The 27,861-nt window shown below is 44.4% G+C and overlaps 1 protein-coding gene across 3 annotated transcripts; it reads left to right on the forward strand.

Moving 5' to 3' along the window:
* The first annotated feature begins 1,321 nt into the window (after positions 1-1,321).
* On the forward strand, positions 1,322-27,004 carry LOC144695621 (cytochrome P450 2K6-like). Of its 3 annotated transcripts, none has more exons than XM_078566520.1 (9): positions 1,322-1,463; positions 14,215-14,377; positions 16,182-16,331; positions 17,384-17,544; positions 18,421-18,594; positions 20,511-20,652; positions 22,177-22,364; positions 22,813-22,954; positions 26,503-27,004. In XM_078566520.1, exons 1-9 carry the CDS (start codon positions 1,446-1,448, stop codon positions 26,691-26,693), a joined length of 1,329 nt encoding a protein of 442 aa, XP_078422646.1. In that variant the 5' UTR covers positions 1,322-1,445; the 3' UTR covers positions 26,694-27,004. The 3 variants fall into 3 exon arrangements, with proteins under 3 accessions (XP_078422646.1, XP_078422644.1, XP_078422645.1); XM_078566518.1 differs by having other exon boundaries at positions 1,363-1,780; XM_078566519.1 differs by lacking the exon at positions 1,322-1,463 and adding an exon at positions 2,367-2,501.
* The last annotated feature ends 857 nt before the right edge of the window (positions 27,005-27,861 follow it).

A 27,861-nucleotide genomic window follows, 5' to 3' on the forward strand; every position in this document is an offset into this window, starting at 1 on the left:
TTCAGAGGCATAAGTTCAACTCCCACAAATTCAATTAATTATTAATCCTGGAACAAAATGCTTGTCTGATTAATAATGATCAGAATTTAATAATAATGGTCAATAAACTAGCAAGCTTTTGGGAAAAAAAACACACCTGGTTCATTAATGTCCTTTAGAGAAGGAAATCTGCCGTCCTTACCCGGTCTGGCCTACATATGACTCCAGACCCTTAGCAATGTGGTTGACCCTTAACTGTCCTCTGAAATGGCCGAGCAAATGACTCAATTGTATCAAACCGCTACAGAAATTGTGGATGCACCTGCACCATGTAGACTGCAGCAATTCAAGAAGGCAGCTCACCACTACCTTTTCAGGGGCATTCAGGGGTTGGCTACAAATGTTGGCCTTGCCAGTGGCACCCACTTTTCAAAAGTGAAAGTAATAAAATCTTGCTCTGGAAAATATTAAAACTCACCACAATACTTCCAAAAACACCCCACAATACTTTGCAACACCACAAGTTCTTCAAACTGACCTTGCCTGCCGATACCTTTAAATAAGTGCAGGGTCCATTTTGCAATTCAGCACTTTGCACATTTATTGCCTAATTTGGGCCATGCATGTCCAGAGTCATTTTTTTCAGCACCACTGACAAGGCCAACATTTGTTGCCCATCCCCAATTGCCCTTGAACTGCATGACTTGATAGGCCACTTCAGAGGGCAGTTAAGAGTCAACCACATTGCTATGGGCCTTGAGTCAGATTTCCTTCCCTAAAGGATATTAGTGAACCAGATGGGTTTTTACAATAATTGATTACAGTTTTCAATTCCAGATTTTTTTAATGAATTGAATTTAAATCGCACCAACTACCATGGCAGGACTTGAACCCATGATGCATTAGCCTTGCACCTCTGGATTACTAGTCTACTGACATTACCACTACACCACCAACCCTTACCATCTATATCAGCTGGTAGGGCTGTGTGACATCAGGATAGCTGTTCCTTCTTCGGCTTTTGGTGCACACTGGACATGTCATTTAACGCACACCCACACCCCTCCACCCAGGAGCCTTCCCAAGGGGTGTGTCATGGAGGCCATGCTGGGAGACGCTGGCAGCCGCTAGCCCCAGGTAAAGTGCTAGACTTTCATCGCACCTCTGGAGGTGGCGCTATGAAGGTGGAATTTACATCCAGAATCTTTTAATCATAATCTTGTAGGCCTGTTCTGTGAAGGGTTACTTGAGCTCAAAGGACTTTTCACAATTGTATGACAAAATCAATGTGTTGGTATGAGACTGGCTGCAGCCCATTTGAGGGTCATTGATCAAGCGTGAATGACTGTGGAGTCAAAAGTCCAATGAACCTACTTTGATAACTTTGATAAGTAACGAGGGGTCTGATCATAGGCTGCATGAAGACAGCTGCAAATTACGCTTGGAATGTGCCTGTTTCAGGATAGATGTTAGGCACCTATCAGGTAAGGTAGGAGTGTCAAATGCTTACACAAAGTCAACAGAAGTCGAAACCTGCACACGGGGAAGACATAGAGTGGAAGTATCCAAGTGGTTTGGTTTTACAGATATTCCATTTGCAATGGTTCTATTCAACTTGCTTCCATCCAGCCTCACCACCACATTACTGCTTTATTCCCTACTTGTGATTCTCCTGATTTACTTCATCGCCGGTTCCAGAAGCAGCCCTCAGACTAACTACCCCCCTGGACCCACACCCCTCCCAATAATTGGCAACCTGCACCAGCTGGAGCTGAAGAGACTTTACAAATCTCTGGTCAAGGTAAGAAAATTGGCCACCAATCAGGCATTATGGTTAACAGTGGATGCTTGAGGATCTTATAGAGCTGATTTTTTTTTTAGAATTTGTTAGTTTACATTCCCATTGTGTACAGGTATGTTTCAGTCCTTTAAGAAGATATCTTGACAAGTTCCTAAGAGGAGAGGACATTTAGGGTTTGGATTGTAGGGTTAGTCCATTTTGTTCACCTAAGTAACAATACTAACCATGGGCTGTTTGAACTTGCTTTGTTGCCTTATAGAATATTGTCAACGTTTATCCTGAAGTTGATCACATGTTGTTTTCTTTTCTCCCTTTGGAGTCAGTATGAATTGCAGTTGGAAATGGTAACTGTAAAGAATTAGTATTTATACAATGCCTCCGTTACCGAATCACAGAGTTGTTATGGTGCATTCAGCCCATCGTGTCTGCACTGGCTTTCCGAGTGATCATTATGGCCAGAATTTTCTGGCTGGTGGGCAGATGGAGCGGACTGGGTGCGGGCGGGCGCAGACGCGATCGGGTCCACGCCGCCAATTTACGTGGGCGGGCCAATTAAGGCCCGCCCAGCATGAATCGCAGCTCCCAAGGGCATTGGGAGTAGGCGGGCAGTGGTGGGACTGCAATGACCACCGGGTCCAATGGCAACACGGCGGCCTGTTTTAAAATGCTGCTGCAGCCTTTCAAAGGATGTCAAACATGGCTACTGGAAGGAGGTAGGAGGGTAAGGCAGGGGGGCACTGTGCCCCTCGGTTTTCTGACGATTGCCTTGCTGCCCTCCTCAAGGAGCTGGCAGTACAGTGGGAGGCCCTCATACACCAGGATGGGAGGAGGAGGCCCCCCCCCCACATGACCAAACATGCCTGGGAGGAGATGGTGGAGGTGATGAACTCCCACGACGTGGTGCAGCGCACCTGGATCCAGTGCCGCAAGCGCTTCAACGACCTCTTGCGCTCGAGAAGGGTGTGTACCATGTTGGCATTGGTCACTTAACCCAGCAGGTAGGCTTCCCCCCGACCCCCCGGCGGCCCCCCACCCAAGGCTGAGTGTAGTGACGGCATGTGTCCTTTGCTGGGTGGGCCAGCAGACATGAGGTGTGGCACTCGCCGCATGTGGTACACTGAGACCCTCATTACTGTTTTGGGGGCAACCTGGAGGAGCTGCACCTAGGCGCAGTGCTGGAACTCCAGGACATGTCCAAGTCAGGGTGGTGACGTGCTGGGAGGGGAGCTTCAAGGTGGCATGGCAACGAACCATCTGCTGCCCTCTGCGCTCCACGTGCTTGCGCCTCCTGGCTATGGAAGGATATACCGTGTGGTGCCTAGTGTGATGTCGGCAGCATTTGGCCAAGGGGGAGGTGGTGGGGGGACAAGCTGAGTATCTTTGTGTGAGTGTTCTGCAGCAGTGGGGTGAGGAGACACTGGAGCCCTGCAATGTCCCACTCTGGTTGGGGTGGGCCGTCCGCAAAGAGAATCCAGGTACAAGTCGCACTAATCAATGCTCTTCTCTCCTTTTCAGGAGAAGAATGCACATAATGCCGCCGAGCGGGCGAGGACTGGCGGAGGGCCAGCCCAGGCTGTGATGCTTACCGGTCCGAGCAGGAGGCCCTCGACCTGGAGAGGCGCCATGCGCCCAGGTCCACTGATGTCGGTGAGGCTGGGGTGCCATGGGCAGATTTGCTTGCCCAGCAATGAGGTCACCATTGTTCTCCCAACAGCCATGGCAGTGCTGAATATTCAGTGATTGAAGTTTGCAACATGGCTTGACCATTGCTTATGGAAGGATGAGCACATAATGATCCGGTGGACAGGGATACACATTGACATTGATAAAATGTCCCTGTTCTTCCTTTCAGCATCACCGGAGCAGGGCCGGGAGGAGGAGGCACAGGGGCCCCCTCTCACACCTGAGGGTCCTGAAGTCTCGGACTCACGAACGTCACACCATCTCTGCCAGGCAGGCACCAGTTCAGATACTAGCACCTCAATGGGAATTATCGGCTAGTGTTCCGGGGCATTTCACAGTCGCTGGAGGAGCTGGCAGAGATAGAGAGTGCCCATGGTACCAGCAGTCGGAGGACTGAAGTGAACCAAGCACATCCTCAGTCGGAGCCTAATGATGTTCCTCTGGAGCCGTTCACGATGTAGCAAATGCAGGAAATGAGGCCAGGTGTACGGGAGCATCTGGGGGAAATACATGGAACTAAGCGTGGCTTGGTGTCCGTGGTGGAGGGGACTACACGGACCATCGCCGATGCAATGAGCCTCATGGCCGAGCGCCACACATCTTCCATGGAGAGAGTGGCGACCCTTGTGGAAAGACTCCCCCAGGAGACCAATCAGGTCTTCCTGGGGATGCACTCTGACCTGCAAACCCTCACATCGGCATTGACCTCAGCTGGTCAGTGCCAGTGTGGGAGATGGTCTGGGCACCAAGTTTCCCAGCTCGGTGCCCATCCATCCATGGTGAGCACGGAGGTCCGAAGCGACCTCACGTTGGCATAGCAGCTGCCTGGCCTCTCTGCGGGCTCCTCTCAGGGCGCTCCAGATGAGGGCAGCTGCTCCTCCACCCCTCTCCCAGTGACCACTGCATCCGATGACGCTATGACGACTGGGGAGATGGCAGCTGTGGAACTGGCCACTCCCTCCCAGGTGGGGCCAGCACAGGCTCCACGGGCCAGAGGACGACTGCCAAGATCATCGAGGCCAACAGGACAGCAGAGTCAGCAGGCTGGCTCAGAAACCAGTCCCAGGGAGGGGGCAGCACCAAGACGTAGCACCCGGAAACAAAAACGTAAGGCACCTTAGCCACACCACGGGTTTATCACTGGTGCTTTTGTGTTGACCTGAAATGAGGTCTTTATGAGTTGGTATGATTTTTAACACCTTTGTCATTTTGTTTTCTAAAGTTCCTTTGGCCGTAACATTAAATTCAGACATATCACCATGGCTGAGGGTGCCTCTTTTCTTTTGCATGTAGATGGTTACCAATAATGTTATGAGTGATTTGTGGGACATTCAGCTTTATTGACAAGGCCCTTAGTTACTGTTCCTATCCAGGCAGATTTTGCACCTAGGTATTGAGTATGGAGCCTGCAGCCCAGGCTTGTCCTGGAGGTCCATATGTGGGGTGCTAGCTGAAGGTTCATTGGATTAAAGCCTCCCAGGTATCCCTGCCTCCCTGGAGTATGCCCGGGTCAGGTCTACCCCCTCAGCATTTCCCTGTGCATGCTCATCCTCGGACGCACTGCTGGACCCATCATGTGCAGCCGTAACCATTGCCTCGACATCTTCATCGCCCACAGCGTCTCCCCTTTCCAGCGCAAGATTGTGCAGAGCGCAGCATGCAACCACTAACACTGAAACATGATCTGGGGGGGTACTGGATTGTGCTCCCTGAACGGTTCAGGCATCGTAAGCACATCTTGAGAAGACCGATGGCTCTCTCCACCACAGCCCTTGCGGAGGCGTGGCTCCTGTTGTACCGTTGCTCAGCTTCTGTTCTTGGATAGCGGAGAGGCGTCATGAGCCACCTCCTGAGGGGATAGCCCTTGTCACCCAGCAGCCATCCATCCAGCCAGGCTGGAGCACTGAAGAGCCTTGGCACCTGGGAGTATCTGAGGATGTAGGTGTCGTGGGAGCTCCCTAGGTACCTTGCACAGACTTGTAGAATCTGCATCCTGTGATCACACACTATCTGCACGTTCATGGAGTGGAAGCCTTTCCTGTTGACAAAGGCACTGGGCTCACCTGCTGGTGCATTGATGGCCACATGTGTACAGTCTATAGCACCCTGGATACGGGGGAAGCCAGCAATGGCCGCGAAGCCTCTGGCTCGCTATGCCTGACTTGCCTGGTCCCAACGGTAATGGACGAAGGTCAATGCCCGTCTGAACAGAGCGTCTGTAACCTGCTTGACACAAGTGTGGACAGCTGATTGGGAGACACTGCAAAGATCACCCACCGACCCCTGGAAAGAGCCAGAGGCATAGAAGTTGAGGGCAGCTGTGACCTTTAGAGCCGCTGGCATGGGGTGTCCACCGACATAGATCACAGAGATCTCAGGCCCAATCATCTGACAGATGTAGTTTACTGTCTCCCTTGAGAGAGGGAGCCTCCTTAGGCACTGTCTTCAGACATATTGAGGTAGCTGCTTCGCCGCCTGTATACCCTGGCAGCAGGATAGTGGCATCTTCTGCGGCCCCTTCCGCCTTGGACTACCTCTTGGCCCTGCACCCCTTGTTCCTGCTCCTGTCCTCCCAAAGGTGGCTCCCCTGGAGGCTGAATGTGCACTCCTGGCCTCCTCCCCCTTCTAATCCTCCCTTCCTCCTCAGAAGAGGTGCCTCCAGTGGACAATTCAGCTCCCATTCCCAGGCTAAGGGAAGGCTTCCTGAACCTGCAAGTCCAAAAAAAGATTCCTCACTGTAGAGTGCTGACCTGAAGGTTGTGAGTCCAGACCATGCAGCTGGTGTGCGTTTTGAAGTATTGCAGCTTACACAGGAAAGTATCAGTAACTTTGAAAAATAAATATTTGACAGAGCACGCTTGCGACCCCACTGAGCCTCTTATCCCACCCGTGGATGAGGTTTATACAAATGTGTCCTACCCGCCTGCTCGGTACACGCGTGTGACAACCCGAAGATTGCACGGGCCCTGGAAAATCACCATCAGTTGGCACCTCAAGGGTCTTAAGTGGCCCGTTAATTAATGGCGGGCGCACCTCGGAGATCATCATTTTATGCGTCATTTTATGCGTCAGCATGTGGTTCCCACCCCCGCAAGCCAACGGGAAAATTATAGATTCACAGAGCCATAGAGGTCTACAGCACAGAAAAAGGCTCTTCAGCCCATCAAATCTGCACCGCTCAAACAAGTACCTAACTATTGTAATCCCATTTTCCAGCACTAGGCCCATAGCCTTGTATGCCATGGCATTGCAAGTGCACATCCAAATACTTCTTAAATGTTATGAGGGTTTCTGCCTCTACCACCCTTTCAGGCAGTGAGTCCCAGAATCCCACCACCCTTTGGGTGAAAAAATTCTTCCTCACATACCCTCTAAACTTCCTGCCTCTTACCTTAAATCTATGCCCCCTGGTTATTGATCCCTCCACCAAGGGGAAAAGTTCCTTTCTGTCTAACCCTATCTATGCCTCTCATAATTTTATACACCTCAATCATGTCCCCCCCTCAATCTCCTCTGCTCCAGAGAAAATAACCCCAGTCTATCTAATCTCTCCTCATAACTAAAACTCTCCAACCCAGGCAACATCCTGGTAAATCTCCTCTGCACTCTCTCTACTGCGATTACATCCCTCCTATAATGTGGATTCCAAAACTGCACGCAATACTCTAGCTGTGGCTTAACCAGTGTTTTATACAGTTCCAGCATAACCCCCCTGCTCTTATATTCTATGCCTCGGCTAATGAAGGCAAGTATTCCATATGCCTTCTTAACCACCTTATTTACCTGCCCCGCTACCTTAAGGGACCGGTGGACATGCACCGGTCCCTCTGATCTTCGGTATTTCCCAGGGTCCTACCATTCATTGTGTATTCCCATGCCTTGTTTGTCCTGTCCAAGCGCATCACCTCACACTTATCCGCATTAAATTCCATTTGCCACTGATCAGCCCATTTGACCAGCCCATCTATATTCTCCTGTAATCTAAGGCTATCCTCCTCAATATTTACTACCCCACCAATTTCCATGTCATCCACGAACTTACTGACCAACCCTCCTACATTCAAGTCTAAATCATTTATATATACCACAAACAGCAAGGGACCCAAACACTGATCCCATGGAACCCCACTGGACACAGGCATCCAGTCACAAAAGCACCCCTCAACCATCACCCTCTGCTTCCTGCCACTCAGCCAATCCTGGGTCCAATTTGCCAAATTGCCTTGGATCCCATGACCTTCATTATCAGTCTCTCATGTGGGACCTTATCAAAAGCCTTGCTGAAGTCCAAGTAGACTACTTCTGCCCTATGACTCAGTACCATTCTCCTACCTTTTCCCCATAACCCTGCACATTGTTTCAATCTAAATAATCATCTAACGCCCTCTTGAATACCTCAATTGAACCTGCCTCCACCACACTTTCAGGCAGTGCATTCCAGACCCAAACCACTCGCTGTGTGAAAAATATTTTTTTCACATCTCATTTGCTTCTTTTGTAAATCACTTTAAATTTGTGCCCTCTCATTCTTGATCCTTTTATGAGCAGGAGCAGCTTCTCTCTATCTGCTCTGTCCAGCCCCCTCATGATTTTGAACACCTCTATCAAATCTCCTCTTAGCCTTCTCCTCTCCAAGGAGAACAGTCCCAGCCTCTCAAATCTATCTTCACAACTGAAGTTTCTCACCCTGGACCTCAGCATAAGCCAATGTCCTAACAATTAATTGAATACTTTTGAAGCATAGTCACTGTCATCATCTGGGAAAGATGCAGCAAATTTATGCAAAGCTAGCTCCCAAAAACAGCGAAGAGTGAACGATTAGATAATCTCTTTCATTGGCTGAGCAAAAAGCATTGGCTACGATATTGGCCCCTGCTCATCTTTGAAGTAGCAGCATTTACCTGAGGGGCAAATGTTGGGACAGAATTTTATGCTCCCCCACCAGCAGCTTTGTGGGTGCGGGGCGGTGAGCCTAAAATTCCTTGGATGGGCTTCTCCCGGATTCCCACCCACCCCGACCTCTCTGCAATTTTACTCTGGGGCAGGCAAGACATCTGACAGTCCACCCATCCTTCCCCAATTGAGTCCCTTAAGTGGCCAATTATTGACCACTTAAGGGCCGTTTCCCATCCAGGCTCAATATTCAGGCTGGCAGGACGAGTTCGCGGGTATGGGGGAAACGCGAAAATAATCGTGTTCAGGCCTCGGGCAGGAAGTTTGGTGGGGGAGGGCTGCCTCCATCAGCAGTAGTTCCTTTTTACATCGGGCACCCCCCCCTCCTTTAAGGTCCAGTAACCTCAGGACTTCCATCCCCCAGTGACACCCCAATCCACCTCTGTCCCTCCCCAGGCCTCCACCACCCATCAAAAATGTACCTGTTCCTGGAATCCCTGGATTTAGGCCCTGGGGACTGATTGCACTCAGTGAAGTTTCTGGAGCTGCAGGAACTGGAGAGCTGTCGGCCAATCAGACTGACTGGCAGCTATCTAAGGCGGGGCCTCCTCCCAAGTGAAAGGCAGAAGTCCCTCCTCCAGCCAATTAATGCTCATTGGAGCGTGAAATGGCTGCAGGGTAGGCAGTGTCAGCAGGGATGTGCTCCCCCCCTCCCCCTCCAGCTCTTCGGATGGCGGGAAGAGAAACCATTCGAAAAATCCCAAAAGTTGGTTTAAATCTTCTCGGTACTGTTGTCAGGTGCCAGCTTTAATTATGTGCTCACATCCATGGAGGGCGACTTGAACTCACAGCCTGTTGATTCAGTGGTGAGACTTCCACCATTGAGCCGAGGGCAGTGTATGAGGTTGTACCATCTGATGGACGGAGTGAATAGTGATGGGCTCATGGCTCTTTCCTCACTTTTCTTTTTGTAGATTTAGTAAGCTGAGGACTGGACTACTGTCATCATTTAGTCCTAAAGATCTAACATTACCCTTGGTTTTCTCTGAAAAATTTAACGTAATGAAAATTGTTCAATTTAAGACAGGTTCCAATTTAGGTCGATGTTATGACACAGCAGCTGGTAAAGGCCAAGTTGTTTAAATCCCAGAGGGAAACTTGAACAACTGTCATAACCTATATTTTCAATTGGTAAGTTTGAGATGCAACTCTGAATTCAGGAATAAAACCACTGAGCCTCTAGAGGCTTTTTATATAAAACTAAATTAAACATTTATTAATTTAACAACAAATTAAAACATATACACATGTCTACAAATTACTACCATAATCATTTTTAAACAAATCCCCAAATTAATCACTCCCAGGTAAATCTTCACCAAGTCAACAAAAATGCATAGACTTTAAACAGACACCAGGCAAAGCACATTTGACCTGGCAGATTCAAAATGCAATTTGCAGACACTGTTGTTGGCTTACAGGCTGGTTAGGTCTTAAATGCCTCTGCCCTCCACACATAAAACTCCTTTCTGTTTATACCTAGCTTCTTCTTTGAATGTAAATGTTCCATCGTATTACTAGGTTTTTTAAATTTTGCTTCTCCTAATAATAATTCTTTCATTCCACAAATTTTACTAGTAATATAAGCACATTGCTTGGCATCTCCCAGCTAGGTACAAGATTTTACCCATTCTTTTGAATGGTTTATTTAAAAGTGCAAATTGCACTTTACCTTTTAACTTATGTTTATCTAATTAACATCTCAAACTATTGTACATCAAAGCACCCAGACTAGCTGGCTTTAATCCAGTTAGGACACACACAGACACCCACATAGACACCCACATAGCCACAGACCCTACTACAAGTCCAATTTAAAAATAATTTCCAATAACATTATAGACATTAATATCTCTTCATGACAGTCTTACACGTATTTCACTCTTAATCGAGGAGTTTGTTACAGGGATTGCCCACTGGGAGTGCGGCAGATGCTGTTAAACACAGAAATACTAAGCTCCCTTGGTTGTGTAATCTTTCCAGTGTCACTAGTTTTGTTTGCTCCAATTTAGCCACTCCTTACCTCAAGGGGCTCACCCATGTTGTTCCATGGATATGGGATTCCCTTCAGTACCTCACCTGAGTGCATGCTCCTCAGGTGAAGACAGACAATGAGTACTAATGGGCTGCCCAACGGTAGCAGAGTATCACAGCTGGGCTCGATGCCGCTTCCAACTGATACCACCACAAGCACTTGTTCCCCAGGAGGTGCCACTTGTAGAATAGTTGGAACTTAGATACTTCTCTAGCCCAGAGATCCTCAAGGAATTAATAGCACCAATGTCCAAACCATGTTAACGCAGACCAGGGATTGAACCCTAGACTAAACTATATGATTCAGAATTCAGTTTTACTTCTTTTTGAGGAAAGTAATCAGGTGATCACTTTTCTTACTGAGATGAAATATCACAAGAAGACAGTAAAAGGAAACTTGCTCCAAAAACATCTATCACCAAATCAACTGAACACCCAGAACAGGTTATTCCCTATGGAAATATTGCCAGACTAGCATTCGGTATGAGTAAACAAGAGAAAGAACCTAAGTGAGTGAGGGTGTAGTAGGGTAAAACTTACCCTTCACCTCTGGCACCTGAGTTTGAATCCAGTCAAGAACTGAGAGGGTGAAAGTCTCCACATAATGATCAGGCTGATTGATCAGCCTCATAGTTAGCTGAGTATCACTGGGTTAGTTGAGAATCATTGTGATATCTGCAGATTAGATGCTCACTACTTTAACTAGCTCAGCTGCCAGTTAGACATGAAGAACTCTTTATATTCAGTCCAAACTGTACCTGACTAAGGGATACTCGAGGCTGATATTAGGTACCCACAATGTGAAAGTCTTTGATTTCCCAGCAACAACATCACTCAGATTTAAAGGCAACAAAATAAATATTAACTAGAAAAGGAACTATTCACTTTACCATTGATGCCTGTGTTTCCTTGCATACCCTTTAATCTTCTTTCCTTCTTTTGGATCAGACATTAAATTGAGACCCTGCCATCCTCTCTATAGATCTAAAGATCAAAGAAGAACAGTGGAGTTCTTCATGATGTCCCAGTCGATGTTTATCCCTCACCAACATCATTACAAAATAGATTATCCAGTCATTCTTCTTGTTGCTGTTTGAGGAGCCTTGCTGTGCACAACTTGGCTCCTGCATTTCCCTACATTATGGCAGTGGCTATATTTGAAAAATACTACATTGGCTTTGGCACCTTGTTAGGCTGTGAAAGGTGCTAGAGAAATGCAATTTTATTCTCACATTGTGGGTACCTAATGTCAGCCTCAAGTATCTCTTTATGTCATCCACCAGACCCACCTCTGCTCTCCTTGACCCCATGAACTGCTGACCAGCCAAGTCCCCTTCCTGTCCCCATGTTACTTCACACTGTAGATGGTTCTCTCTGTTCAGGCATTGCTTCTGCCCTTTCAGAGAAGCATTATCATCCCCTCCTCAAAAGCCCACCTTCAATCTCTCCACCTTTCAAACTACTTTATCTCATTATCACATCTTAAGCTGAATAGCCTCAGTTGTGCTCTATTATTTTATGATCCCCAAAGTCCTTTGTCGCTTCTCGATTGTGCTGTTGCCTCCCAAATCCATGGCCATACTTCCCTGTCTGAAACTTTCTGATCAGGTTTCTGCCTAACCACAGCATAGAAATGGCCCTGGAACCAAAGGCATAAATGAATCCTGTCTGATAGCGGTGCATCATTCCCATATCCTATCCCAGAACCAAGAACTTTCTGACCAACGAGAACCTTGATACCTCAGTAGATCAAATTTCATATTTTCTCATTTATATTGAAATCCCCTAATGGCCTCAGTTCTCCCTACTTGTGTATCCTCTTCCAGCACTATAACCCACTCCCACTACCCTCCATTCCTCTGAATCTGGCCTCATGTGCATCCCCCACCCTTTGTCTCACCACTGACTTCTTTAAGGAAGGAAATCTGCTGTCCTCACCTGGTCTGGCCTACATGTGACTCCAGACACACAGCAATGTGGTTGACTCTTAAAAATGCCCTCCAAACAAAGGAAATTATGGATGGACAATAAATGCCAGCCTAACTAGTGATGCCCACATCCCACGAACGAATAATTTTAAAAAGCTGCCTGGACTCCATGTTCTGGATTCCTTCCCTAAATGCTTACCTCCCTGCATGTGCTCATTAAGAACTTCCTTAAGACCTGGACCTTTTGACCAATCTTTCTATCAGACCTACTTCATGGCTATTCTTCTGGCTTGGTGACCATGTTTTCATTGCACCTCTGTGAAGTATCTTGGAGTATTGTTTCTATGTTAAAAGTGCTGTATAAATGTCAAGGGGTGCCATGATTGTTGGTTACAACTGAAATTATAAACATTATCAAAAAGGTGCAAACCAATCAGTTTATAGAAGCTGAACAGTGTAGCAAGCTAACTCTCTGAAACAGCATCTGTTCCCCGGCCCCAGACCCATGGAAATGTTTCTTTTTTAGATATTTCTTTCTTTCTCATTTAAAAGCTCCCCCCATTGTTTATTGTCAGGCATTTCATTCCTGAACAGGACTCTACACAGAATAAAATCTTTTAATCTCTCTCCCTCTCGAAAAATTTGAGTTAAGAAAAACCAGCCATGCCATTTCATGGGGCTACTATTAATCCCCAGGCACAGCTTTAGGAGTACTCTGAGGGTAAAATCTCAGAGAATATGAAACTAGTAGCTGCAAGTGGGAGACTAGAGGAAGACCTCTGGCACGTAGGTCAATGTGTTTGTAATTCTAACTTCCTGAGTTTGATTTTGGCTTTTAGCCGGGTTTGAGTCACAAGTTTGAACTCAATCATCAGCTGTTTTCCTACAGTGATGAGCATGCCTCAGTTGACATGTCCCCTCTTGACGATTGACAGAGATGGAGAACCAGCCACATGAGAAATCATAGGTTAAATCCAGCATTCCCATGCTTTTACAAGTATACACATTCAAAGGGAGGGTTAGGTTGGTGATGGGGGGTGCAATAATAATGGGGAAGCGGTGGTGGTATTGTTACTGGACTGGTAATCCAGAGGTCCAGGGTAAAGCTCTGAAGAAGAGTCATATGGACTCAAAATATTAACTTGCTTCTCTCTCCACAGATGCTGTCAGACCTGATGAGTTTTTCCAGCATTTTCTGATTTTATTTCATGTTTCCAGCATCCGCAGTATTTTGCTTTTATATAGTAAAACTCTGGAGACTTGGGTTCGAATCCCTCCTTGGCAGATGGTGGAATTTGAATTCAATAAAAAGAAATCTGGAGTTAAAAGTCTAATGATGACAATGAGCCATTGTTGACTGTTGCAAAAACCCATCTGGTTCATTAATGTCCATTAGGGAAGGAAATCTGCTGCTCTTACCTGGTCTGGTGACTCCAGACCCACAACAATGTAGTTGACTCTTAAAATGACTTCTGAACAAGGGCAATTAGGGATAGACAATAAATGCTGGCCTATCCAGAGATGCTCACACCCTATGATCAAATAAAGAAAAGATAATGAGTAATTCTAGAATGCAGGTTCCCTCAGACATGGCTCCCAACTAGATGGTTTAATGGTCCATGGCAGCTACATATTACATCACCAAGCTATAAGGTAAAATATTTTTTCTTACGTAGCATTGGATAGAGTACAGACGCAGGCCTTTCAGCTCAATTGGTAAATGTAAAGTTTATGTATGACACAAACCTCCTCTCGCCCCTCTTCATCTATTCTTATCTACTAATGCGACAAGCCACCTGCTAAGCGACAGACTTTGCTTGTTTCTTTTCTTTACAGCTGTCAGAGAAGTATGGCTCAGTGTATTCCGTGAGACTGGGTCCGGAGAAAGTGGTGGTGCTAGCTGGGTATGAGACAGTGAAGAATGCTCTCATCAACTATGCTGACGAATTCCTAGGAAGACCTGACGTACCAATCATGAACGTTCTGAAAGAAGGATCTGGTAAATTCCTGCTATCTGTTCTTAAACTGTGTGACCTTGCGACAGTGCATTGAGGTACAAGGGAATATTCCTTATATTGGCTCCTCATTTCTCCAATTGAATTTCCCTCTTGCATTGGAAATATTACACTCAACCAAATTAATCACTTCTAACTTATAGATTATCCGGGGAAGTAAACAGGGAAAATTATTTATTCCAACTCTTGTACAGTGCAACATGATTATGAGACTATTAAAAGCAGAAAATGTACTAGCTACTCAAACACACCTGTCTTCTCAGTAAATCGTAATCTGCACTAAGTGGAAGAAAATACAATAACATCACAATATCCTGTTCTGTGTTACTCTTGAGGAGGTGTGAATAACATTATGCTCAGAACATGGCATGCAAATTCCAACAATTTCATGAAAGTGGAATCAAGTGTTGTCACATAAACATGAAGGCACTAACACCTGGAGAGAAATTCAGGGCTCAGTTATTGTGGGTCATTGAACGTGACCTCCTCACCAAGATGTGTGATTGGTCTGGTACTGATGGTTGGAAGCTAGAAGCTGCATGATAATTCTTTCAAAGGGACAAATATATGTGGATTGTAGGGCACTAAAAATTTAGATTTCTAGCTAGGAATGAATAATCCCTAAAAATAATTTTTAAAAATGTCCTAGATAAAAACATTTGTCATTTTATAGCAACTTTTCACATGCACTTTTAACTCATTCTTATTGTGTAGGAAAATGTGGCAGCTAACTTGTGCACAGCAAGATCCCACAAACAACCATCCAATTGGATGGAGAATCCGAAGATCTGCTTTTGTTGGTATTGGTTGAGAGAGGGCTATTGGCCAGGGCACTAGGTGAATCCTCAACTCCTCTTTAAATAATGGCACTGGATGTTTAACATCCGACTGAACCAAAGGACAAGGCAGACAGGATTGAGCGTTCCATTGCATTCTAAATTCTGTCCAGCATTCGCAATGACAAGAAAAGAGCAAAACAGGTGAAATGTCCATATCTAGGGAAGGATTGGACAGGTGGGAATTATCTCAACAGTATTTGAGAAGAAGATAGAGGGAGTCTGTGAGGCACCCATTCACCTCTGAGGCGTGTTGGACCAGCTCTCCAGCTGTGTTTGAATTCGAGCAGCCTAAATGTCAGAAGAACCTCTTTACCAATGCATTCTCAAATAGAATTTTACAGCACATAAAAAAGGCATTAGGCCCAACAGATATTGCTGAGCCATACACAGGTTTCCTATTAAGGACAGTGGGGTATTTGTAGTATTTATTTGTGTCTATGTGTAAGTGGTGCATTGTGATATGCCCCACACTTCTGCTGAAATAGCCTATAAGTCTTCCTTTGAAATTCCACAAAATGTTGTTGAAGAAACAGCAGAGAATTGGCATGCAATGTGGGAAGGTGGGGGGGATGGGGGCGGGGTGTGTTCAGGAGACATTTTTACTCAGTGAATTGTCAGTTGTGTGATCCGGTGTGCATTGCCTGAAAGGGTGGTGGAAACAGATTTAATAATAACTTTCAAAAGGGGATTGGAATTATTTGAAAAGAAAAACTGTGCTTGGCTATAGGAAAAGAACAGGATAGTGGGACAAATTAGAAAGCTCTTCAAAGAGCCAGCACCGGAACGATGGACAGGATGCCCTCCTTTTGTTCCATGTGATTCGGTAGGTGATAACAGGGGTGTTCCTGTCATACTGGTATACAGAACTTGGCGCCCGCTGGCCTTTGATCTCTCCATCTCACTGAGCAAGGACTTACAGAGTTGACAAGCTCTTTGGGTTTTCCTATAGGTGTCGTTTGGTCCAATGGGGAGCCATGGAAACAAATGCGAAGGTTCATGCTATCGACCCTGCGGGATTTTGGAATGGGCAAGAAATCCATTGAGGAAAAGATAGTCGAGGAAGCTGGGTTCCTGGTGAAAAAGATTGAATCATACAAAGGTGTGTTAGCTCAGTCCTACTGAATGAGGATTTAATGTTTACACATATCGATCTCACACATCAGATACTTTAAAGTTCCTCCCATACTGTCCTGGTAATGCCAAATCTGGTACATTGAAAAAAACCTTGTAAAATAAATCAGTAAAAAAGAAAGAAATGATTTAGAGGGACATTTTTCTCTCTTCCTATGTCTGGAACCATTGAATCACTTAATGGCAACTAATCAGCCAGGAAGGAATCTGTGCCTGGGAGGGATCAAGCCTATCTGATTTAACCAATCATTTAAATTAATGGTTAGAAATCAACTGAGTTTCACTTGGGAATAAGCTCCTCTGCCCATATTTAGTCTGTATTTGCTAATTAGGTCTGAGTGACTCATTCATCCGAGGTTGAGAAATAGATGAAAGGCCAAGCTCCACTGTGTAAGAAATCATTCAACAGAAACAATTTACATTTATATAGCGCCTTGAGCATATTAAACTGTCCCAAGGCGTTTCACAAGGAGCACTATTGAACAAAATTTGTTAATGAGCTACATGAGGAGATAATAAAAGAGGTGATCAAAAGATTTGTCAAAAGAGATGGGTTTAGTGGCAGTCAGAAGGGTGAGACTGAGAGGTTTAGGGGCTTGGCAGCTTAAGGCACAGATATCAATGGGGGAATGATGAAAATCAGGGATACACAAGAGGCCAGATTTGGATTCAAATTGAACTGGCTCAGAGGAGATAATGAGCATCATCAGAAGATGTGGTTAGGTGACAACATACTTAGTTTAAATTCTGTAGATTACAGGGTTAAGTGGATATTGAAGGAGCAAGTTCTACTGTTGTGAGAAGCTCTCATTAATGAGTTGAATGGGAGGTAGTGAGGTGTATTTCCAACTTTTCACCCAGGTAGCTACGATGTATGTATCTACATGCGTGTCTGTCTGTGTACGTGTGCATGTGCAAGAATGTGCATGAAGGTTTGGAAACACACAAACTCAGATTCAGGAAAACCTCTCCGAATTATTAACATTTATCTGTCCCCACTCTGCATCTTCATGTTTGCAGATCAGCCGTTTAGCACGGATGTTATAACAAACTTTGCTACAGCCAATGTTATCTGCTCCATCGTATTTGGAGACCGGTTTGATTATGAGGACAAGACATTTCTCAACATAGGAAACATGGTCCATGAAAGCTTTCGACTGCTTGGCAGCCCCATGGTCCAGGTAACTCCAGCAGCTGACAACTGTGGAAATGTCATGATCTACAGATTGCTATAACACTTCCATCCATCAGAGCTGGAACTAGTCTTGAGCCCTGATTATAAAGAAAGGGAACTGCATTCAGAAGGAAAAGGAGCAGTTCTCTTTGAGTTGCAATCTTTGGCTGCCAGCTTGACTTGGTTGCTAAAGTCGAATTGCCTGGATCAGAAAGTTGTGGGCTCGAGACTTCCTGCAAGGTTTACATTACACTTATGTTTAATATAAATTGAATTTAATGGTGCTGTGTTGAGAGAATTCTGCACTGCTAGACATGATTAGGCTCATTTTATATTGGGTGGAGGTATAACATGGAGGATATTGAATTAGCCACCCTACTATACAATATGGTGTGATTTCCCTTTCTGTTCAAGCCAATGGAGCAGAGAGACAGGTGGCGTATACAATGGGTGGTCAATTTGCCTGTTTTACGCAACCAGTTTCTACTTTACAGATCAGCTGTGATCTAATTGAATGGCAGAACAGGCTCGAGTGGTTCTTTGGCCTAATTCCTCTTTAAATGTTCCCACTAATTAATCCTGTGCAATGTAAAATATGAAGGTTTAACAGTTTAAAGTATTGGATGCAAGAATGTGTTTCTAACAGAAGTGTTAACCCATTTAAAGTACGTGAATTAATGATTTCATTAAAATAATAAATTTGATCCATTATCATTGTACAATATAATTTCCAGGTTCAAGTGACTTTAGAACAAAATTGTTGCTAGATATGTTTTAACACCTGCTGTTTTCCCCCATGCAAATATTAGCTTAGAAGCAATGATCTGTTGCTCGTACCAAATTATTTTGCCAGTAACTGATGGTTTAATATAATGTTCGCCAGGTGTATAATGCTTACCCATTGCTGAGATTTCTACCTGGAAGTCACAAAGAGATTTGCAAACAATTTGAGATGCTGAAGACATGTTTGAAGGACATCATCAATGTTAAACAACAGGAGTTAAATGAAAATGACATTAGGAGCTTCATTGATACGTACATTGTCAAACAGCAAGAGGTAGGGGCATAATGTACATGCAGTAATTAAAAGGATGCAATTACAATGATAATCAACACCCAGCTCAGCGGGTAGCACTCTCACTCCTGAGTTGGAAAGTCAAGTCTCACTCCAGAGACTTGAGCACATAATCCAGGCTGACATACCAGGGCAGACTGAGAGGATGGTCCACTGCCAGAGGTGCTGCCTCTTAAATGAGATGTTAAACCAGGACCCTGCCTCCCCTCTCAGGTGAATACAAAAGATCCCATTGCAATATTTTGGAGAAGAGCAAGAAAGTTCGGTCCAATTTCTATCCCCCAACCGACATCACTAAAAACTGAATAATAGATTACCAGCTCATTAGCACATTTCTGTTTGTGAGATCTTGCTGTCTACAAATTAACTGTCATATTTCCGATGTTATAACAGTAGCTAAACTTCAAAAGTACTTCATTAGGTGTAAAGTGTTTTGGGACGTACTGAGGTTGTGAAGGGTGCCATATAAATGCAAGACTTTCTTTCAGATTAACATGGGCTTGGATTTTTGCTCCTGGGTCAAGAGAGCAGAATTAGGACATTTTCTGGCTCTGCAAATTCGACCCGGCAGAAAGTGTCTCAGAAGGTTGGATTTTTGTTCTGGGATGGCAGGGTTTGCTGGGAGACCGGCCCACCGCCCCCGGAATGCATGGAGAGGCAGGCTGGGCAGAAGACCTGTCTCTTTGCTTCAGCACTAGGTCCAAGATTTTAAAAGAAAACAATAAAACAAAAACACAGTCTTCCACCTGCACCCCTACCACCTTAGCCCTCCCACATGCTCCCCATGCAAACCCATGTCACCTCATGCCCTCTACCCACCCTCATGGCCCCCATACCCTCCATTCCAACCTATGTCCCTCCACCCACACCCGCATGGCCCATTAAAACCCCTTGCCAATAGTGTCAGCTCATACCAACCTATGCCCCCATCCATCACCCTTTGTTTTTAAATTCATCATTCCAACTCATCCAGTATCCACCATGGGCAGACCTGAGGCCCCATGCTGGGATTAAATAAAATAAAGTTCATTAAAAAAGCACTCTGGTTCATAAAAACACATTCACTACATTTACATTCTTTCAACTACATCCTTATAAAAACTAACATTTCATTCAAGTGCTTAATTCCTTCTAAAAACAAACATTGGAATTCATAGCTCCGCTTCAAAGAGTCCATAACTACTGGAAGCTGGAATCAAACTGTGAAATGCAAGGCACCCTACTATGATAATGGAAGGTTGTGAAATCAGTCATGAAGCACTAATCTGGTAATGGTAACCCTCAGATTTATGTCAGCAGACATGGTGAGAAAGCAAGCAATGATATTTTTAAACACACCAGGCATTTTTTCAATGGTTTAAAGGGCAGGAGTTTTAAATACCTTGAATGCTAGACACTTGCATTTGAAAGCTCATTTTGACACTTTTGACAGTTGCCTTTGACAGCTAAGATAAGAAATAGGAGCTTTTGACAGCTGCCTTTGACAGTTCATTTTGACGTTTTCACAGTACCAATGAGCTTGACAGTTAATGAGTTTATGCACTTTTTACGCATACTCATGTCTATTTTAACAATACCAAGGGGCACCTTACCTCTCCTAAGGGGCACCTGACTTCTCCCAAAGGTGTCCCAGGACCACATGCAAAGGGGTACTGTACCTCTCCAACAGGACACCCCACCTTCCCCTCCCAAAGGGCTTCACAATTTTGAGACCTGCTTCTGCCAGGTCTAACCTGGAATTATCATGATAATTTATACAACCAAGTAACTAAAGTGAAGCTTATACTAAATCAGAATAATAGCAACTTGGGAATTGTAAAAATGCATACTGCACATTAACAGAGACGGAGCATTGAATATTCTGATCTCATTATGTGACCCTTTATTTCCTTTTCAAGGAGGCAGGGAACCCAGACACATATTTCAATGAGAAGAACTTACTGATCACAACAAGTGATCTGTTCATTGCGGGAATGGGAACTGCTGCCACCACCATTCGCTGGGCACTTTACATCATGATGAAATACCCAGATATCCAGAGTAAGAAAGAATGTCAAATATCCCTTTCGTTTTTCCAGCGCAACTGGACATTAGCCAGGCTACAGCTCACTCTGGCGCACCAATTAACCTTCTCAAAAGCTTAAGAAAAGACTTCCTGTCTTTCCTATTCTCAGCATAGGAATGGAATCTTTCCTTAGTTAGTCAGATATCCAAAAACTCATCGCCATCTTTACCAACATTCAAACTTATGAGAAACCAAATTAGTACTCAAAGGAAGGTACAAGCAGAAGAAGGATTTCATTATGAGGACAGGCTCTATAGACTAGGCATGCCTTGAGTTAGAGAAGGTTAATGAGTGATCAAATTGAGGCATTTAAAATGATCAAAGGGTTTGATAGGGTAGGTAGATAGAAACTTTCTTCTGGTGGTGGTGGGGCTGACGGTGGGCAGACCAGAACAAGAGAACATAACCTTAAAATTCAATCTGGGCCATTCAGGGCTGATGTCTGCAAACGCTTCTTCGCACAAGGATGGTGAAAATCGGGAAACTCTCCGCCCAAACATTGTCGAGGTTTGGAGAGAATTGAAAATTTCAAAACTGAGATTGTAAGATTTTTGTTAGCTTAAGGGTATTAGGAGTTATGGAACCAAGGCGGGTGCATGGAGTTAAGGTACAGATCAACCACGACCTAATTGAATAGTGGAAGAAGTCTGAGGGGCTAAATGGCCTCTTCCTGTTTCTGTGTTCCTATAAGAGTTCCTGTTTGACTGGCCGCAAGTAAGTAACTCTCAAACTGGAAAACACCACACTTTCTTCGGAAAAATAAACTTGCAAATTCTGGACATATGTAGTGAGCCAATCAGCATCAGTGAGAATGAAAAGAAGGAGCTTGAGGTCTATCAGGTATAACCTTTCATGATGGAAGGTGCACACTCAAAAGTTGACAGATCCCAGGCCATGGGTTGTCAGGAAGCAAGGCTTAGGGACCACCCTCAGTGTGCATAGAGATAGAATTTAACCAGCGATAACAAACAGCCACATGGCATAGGTAAGTCTCCTGTTTGTCCATTGTGGCTTCCAAGATTATTCTCAGCCAATTGGGAAAAGCCTCAGCTCCCCAGTGACAATCCCACCTCTTCCAGCCAAGGTCGTAGATTGTTGCCCCAATCAGCAGCAGAACCTGGAGAGGCCTGTTTCAGAGGGTCGACTCAGATCCAGCACCTCATCATCAGATGTACCGTGGAGATGCATTGAGCTGAACCACTTCAGGGGCAGCAATGGTGGAATGGAAGAGACTGGGAAGTAAAGAAATACCACATTTTTTAAAGCCAGTCTTTGGGATTACGCTATCTGCTGCCAAACAATGATTTACATCAGAACCATCAGGAGCATTGCCTTTCTCTTTATTGTATAATCTGGATTACATGTCTCGGGTGGGTGGGAGAAGAACGGGAGGTATGGGAAAGGATGTCCATTATACCTTTCCCTTGACATTCAGTCAGATGTGATGCTACCCAATTCATGCTGCCCTCAAGCCACATTTCTACCTTTTCCTGTTGCAGGGAAAGTTCAGGAAGAAATCGACCGAGTGATTGGTTCAGAGCGATCTCCCAGGATGGAGGACCGGAAGCATATGCCCTACACTGATGCAGTTATCCATGAGGTCCAGAGGTTTGCAAATATTGCCCCTCTGGGAATCCCACGAGCCACAACCGTGGACATCAACTTCCAAGGGTATTTTATCCCTAAGGTAGAGAATGTAAATCTATCACACGTAAGAGTTTATTTGACCGGTTGCAGGATATAACGTCCCACCATTTTTTGGTATTCAGAAGGCTTAATCCAAACAAGTTGTTAATCATTTGATTGATATGATCAAACATGAATAAAAAGCAAGAATTTGACCTGTATGCCCTGTCCAATTGCCCAAACTTTCTGTCCACTTGACTAACGAGCTGCCTGAGGGCCCACAGCTGGCTTTCACAGATCACCAGTCTAACTTCAATCCTCGGTAATGGGCTTTGGGCCTACCTGCTCTGGCGCTGGCATCATTCTCCATTTGCCATGGCAAACCAACACAATCCCATTTCACCTCCCCAGTGTCTCTTCAAGCTTGCCTCTTGTTTTCCAGGCTGATGTCAAGGCAGCAAACTGCATCATAAGTGAGCACTAGATGAATGTTTTTGTTTTCTCAATAGGGAACTTATATCATTCCTTTACTGGCTTCAGTACTTTATGACAAAAGCCAATGGGAAAAACCTGACGAGTTCAACCCAGCTCACTTTCTGGATGCCACTGGCAAGTTTGTGAGGAGAGATGCCTTCATACCTTTCTCTACAGGTAACTCATCTGGGACGTTACACAGCATTAAAAAATAAAAATTCATGAATAGTTTGTATGTATCTATGTAACTAACATATTTTCACACAGGAACACTGAGAGGCCCATCAGCCCCTTGAACCTGTTCTGACATTGAACTAAATCACTGCTGATCTGTGTTGGAACTCTTAATCACCTTGGATCCGTAACCCTTAATACCCTCATCTAATAATAATCTATAAATCTCATTTTTGACATTTTCAATTGACAACGCCCCATCCCCATCCCGTCTCTACAGTTTTTTGGGGGAGAGAGTTCCAGATTCCAACTGAAGAAGTGCTTCCTGACATCTTTGAACAGCCTTGTTCTAATTTTAAAGTTATGCCCTCTTGTTCTGGACTCTTCCCCCACAAGAGGAAATAGTTTCTCTCTCCCAACCCTATCAATTAAGCTCCTCAATTACATCACCCATAATTCTTCACTACTCAATGGAGTACAAGACCAGTCAATGCAACCTTTCCTCACAATTTAACTCTTTTAGCCACGGTATCATTTGTTAACAGGATCCATGATGGTTGGTGAAGTTAAAACTAAGACACAGCTGCTTTCTTTGCTGGAGAGAGTTTATTTACTTAGCTCACAGTCAACACTACTCCACCCCCATAGTGTCCCCGCTATCCCCATTTATAGGTGCACAAATATCCATCTCCTATTTTACAATGTAATTGCCATAAAACCTTAACAATATAACTAATAAGATATTGGCATTGTTCTGGTGAATCTTCATTGCACTCACTCCAAGGCTAATGTTTTCTCTCTGAGGTGCAGTATCCAATACTGAACACAGTATTCCAGATGAGGGCCTCAACTGGCCTCTGTAAAATTGAAGCATGACTTCCTCCCCTTTGTGTTCCAGCCCCATTGAGATAAAGCCCTGCACTCCGATAGCATTTTCAATTACTTTTTGTATCTGTCTACCAGCCCTAAAAATGATTTGTGCACTTGGATTCCCAAGTCTCTCTGCTCGTCTGCAGATTAGAACTCTCTATAAATAATTGTGTTGTACACAGATCTCAGATTGCTCCCCATTGTTTGTACTGCATGGGTTCAATTGCACTCCTCTTGTTTAACTGGGATGTTCTTTTTGCCACCATTTGTCTCTCCACTCCTGATGCATGTATTACATAGCATTTACGACATATGAACATGTCATTCGGCATATGCCAGTGTTTATTCTCCACATGAGCCCCCTTCCATTCTGCTTACGTCGTCTAACCCCATCAAAAAAGTCTCCTTTTATTCCTTTCACCCTTATCTACTTAGCTCCCTCATAAACTGTGGCTAGCTGGGTTGACAGAACAATTTAACCTTCTCTCTTTAGTTTGCCATTCCCCACTCTCTGCAGGGAAGGCTGCTCCTAGGAAGTCGTACCTTAGAAATTCATTTTGATTTCCCAATGTTAAAATGAATGGATGGAAAATCGAACCACAAGTCGTGATTCTCAGTCTCCTTGTGAGCTTCACTTCTCATTAGTGAAATTGTCCCTCATGGTGCATATTAGCTGCTTTTCGATTGGTGTCAATGCCAACTGGCCAGGCTTCATGTGGTGTTGGTGAGCTAACTGGCTGTGGAGCAATCACTGGTAAAGACTATTCCCATCCTTACCTGGCATCAGACAAGGTGGGAAGGAATTCCAGATGATTTCTGCTGTTCTGTACCTTGGGACACTGAACCCAATTGCCCACTTGGGCATCATATGTACTGATGCCCTCAATTGTGAACTACTAACTTAATATTAGATAGTGATTGTATGTGGGACCTTCCTCATGCAGATCGTTCAGTGCCATGATAAATAGGATCCCCCTGATGAAGATTTATGAATACGTGGCCATTGAGAGACAGGCAAAGACCCTCTTTTCCATCCAGCCTGCCCCACACAATTGTGATACCTTATGTCGTACAATGTATAGACAAGGTGATAAAACTTGCTTCAGAAGATCCCTCTGGCCCTTATAATTCAACGCAGTGCCTACTTTTTGAAAGAGCTGATCTCCAGCCAGAGATCCAGCTCTCACTTGAAGTTCATCAGTTCAGTGTCCTCTGAGTGAGGCAGCAACCTGTTCCTGAGGTCCATTGTTCGCTAGGAAACGACCTCCTGACATATTACCTAGATCCAGCCTTACATAACTTAAAATTGTGGCCGCTGGTCCTCCCTAACCTACTATCTGTCAAATGGAACACAATCTATTCCATCATCTTATAAGGTTCAATCAGATCACCTCAACATCTACGTTTCTCTAAAGCGTAAAGTACCAGTTGTTTTAACTGATCTTGATGACTACGATATTTTTACAAGGTCTCCTCCATATTAGGGAAACCAAAAGAAAATTTAATGATCCTTGTGCTGAACACTTCTATTCAGTCCACAAGTGTGACTCTGAGCTCCTGGTCACTTGCCATTTTAATTGTTCACCCCATTCTGACCCCTCTGTCCTCAGCCTCCCATACTGTTCAACCTCAACACAAGTTCGAGAAACAGCACCTCGTTTTTCAGTTAGGTACTTTAAAGCAGTGACACTCAAATATTTTTGTCCATGGACCTCTTGTGGGGCAGGTGGGGGTGCGCAAAGACCTCACTGACCACCTATCTGTCCTAGTCCTCCAACTTTCACTTGCTATTGCAAAAAAGCTCGTCAGAGTTAATAGGAACACAATACATTTAAGTGCATTAATTTTTTTTAATTAAATGTCATAAGTAAATTATTCATTCAAGTCAGAAACAAAAACATAGGCATTTTCATATACCAAAAGAGAACACATTTATTTGAAACATTGCAGTATGTTATAAAATAATCACACTAATATTCCTCTTAAAACCATACTAATCAGGAAAAATTAACAGTGATATGAATTTTTTTATGAAGCTGCATTGTCGTTATTTGTGCTTACGTCAACTCCAGCTGCTCATCCAGGAGCCAGTTTGTTTGAGCAAAATTGGCCACAATTTTAAGTTGTGTAAGGCCAGATCTAAGACATCAGGAGGTCATTCCCTAGAGAGCAGTGGACGTCACATGAGTGGTGATGCTGAGGGTTCTGGCCTGTTCTCTCCTACAGCCTCAGCCATGCATTTTGGGGTCCACATGGGGTTTACACTTTGCAAACCACTGCTTTACAGCCACCCAAATTCTAACTCAACAACTTCAGATGATAGCCATAGCTCCAATTTGTTTTGGATAGAAGGTGTTGGTGATGATTCTGCTGTTCATTCAAGTCACTTTTTTTCCTTTCACCCTATCATTGACCTTCCCCTTTGTTCTTCCCTCTGCTTCACCTTTCCCTATTCCTGTACTTTCTTAAAAAATCAGTTATGTTTCTCATCAAGTCTCAAGGTCAGAAACTTGAAGTGAAAACTGTTTTTCTCTCCGCAGACGCTGCCTGACCTGTTCAGTATTTCCAGCATTTTCTGTTCACGTTTCAGATCTCAACATCACAGTATTTTGTCTTTTGGATACTTGCGCTGACAAGGCAACTGTTAACAATGTGTCTTCCTTCTTGCTTTGGTCCAACAGGTCGCAGGATTTGCCCAGGAGAGACTCTGGCCAAGGTGGAGCTCTTCCTGTTCTTTGTATCTTTGCTGCAGAAGTTTGACTTGCATTCTCCACCTGGAGTGACTGAATTAGACCTCACCCCGGTCGTAGGGGGAATATTGAATCCAAAGCCTCATCAGGTGTGCGTTAAACCTCACATCTGCCATCGTTAATCAGCCCTAACATTCTCGCAGTGCAGACAGATTATTGCAAAGACTCTGATGATTAATAGGGTCTTGCAGCATTGCTAATCCGTCATCTAGTCATTTCTGAGATATTGATGCCACAGGCATTAACCGCCTCGCTCATCTTAGTAAGATCCTTCTTTTGTTACATTGTGTTTTCTGTCCGTTTTATTCTGACTGGTTTATGTACCAGGCGGTTCAATAAAATGTAGTATTGTTAAAAAATGTCATCTTTAAAATCTATCATTGGGCTCATCAAGTAAATTGACATGAAATCTCCAGGCCTTCATGTCTACCACAATGAACCTTTAACTGCTGCTCATTGAGTCAACGGTTGAAATAAGTATTAACATGCAGATTGAGAGACAACATGTATTGCCTTATAGATGGGTAAACGGGAGAATATTCCCCCTCCAACCACCTCCCCACCCCACCCCATCCCATTCTGTTGCTGTTGTTATTGGGTTGTCTTGGAAGACTTTGTTTGTCTTACTCTTAGCAAGAGATCTGGCTGGAGGCAAAGATCCTTTTACAGAGTAGCCTTTATTTACATATTCAACTATGTACAGGGTCAAAAAGCACTCGGACAGAGCCACTGCTCCTCTTTCACATTGTCCTCATTCTCTTCTGTGTGATACCATTACTACATAGCTCCTTACACACATGCTCAGTATCTATTGTTAAAGTATTGTCAGGGTTAACCCCTTACTCTACACTTGTTACGACCAATGCTGTTGGTAAAGCAGAGTTATTTAAAATTCCCAGAGGGAAACTTTAAACAACTGTCATAACCTATAATTTTAAGTGTTATGTTTGAGATGCGACTCCAAATTCAGAGATCAGACCACCAGTTCTCAAGGCTTTACATTAAACTAATTGAAACATTTTATTAGTTTACACAGGTTAAGATATATTCACATGGCTACAAATTACTACTGTCATAACTTTTAACAAATTCCTAAACTAATTTCCATTAAGGCAACAGCAACCCATAGACTTAACCAAACACCAGGCAAAGCATTTTCACCTTACAAATTCAAAATGAGGTTCTTTCACTTTGGTTCCTATGGAGAGAGTTGGAGGCTTAGAGCTGCCTTTTGTTCTCACATTGCCTGTGCTCTGCACACCCAAAAACCACTGAAGTTGTACTACCACC

This window comes from Cetorhinus maximus, chromosome 21 (genome assembly GCF_964194155.1).
Source record: "Cetorhinus maximus chromosome 21, sCetMax3.hap1.1, whole genome shotgun sequence".
Classification (NCBI taxonomy): domain Eukaryota; kingdom Metazoa; phylum Chordata; class Chondrichthyes; order Lamniformes; family Cetorhinidae; genus Cetorhinus; species Cetorhinus maximus.

Coding starts and splice junctions, on each gene's coding strand:
- LOC144695621 (XM_078566518.1), top strand. CDS start 1,580: ATGGTTCTATTCAACTTGCTTCCATCCAGCCTCACCACCACATTACTG. Junction 14,378..16,181: donor CGTTCTGAAAGAAGGATCTG/GTAAATTCCTGC, acceptor GTTTTCCTATAG/GTGTCGTTTGGTCCAATGGG. Junction 18,595..20,510: donor ACATTGTCAAACAGCAAGAG/GTAGGGGCATAA, acceptor TTCCTTTTCAAG/GAGGCAGGGAACCCAGACAC.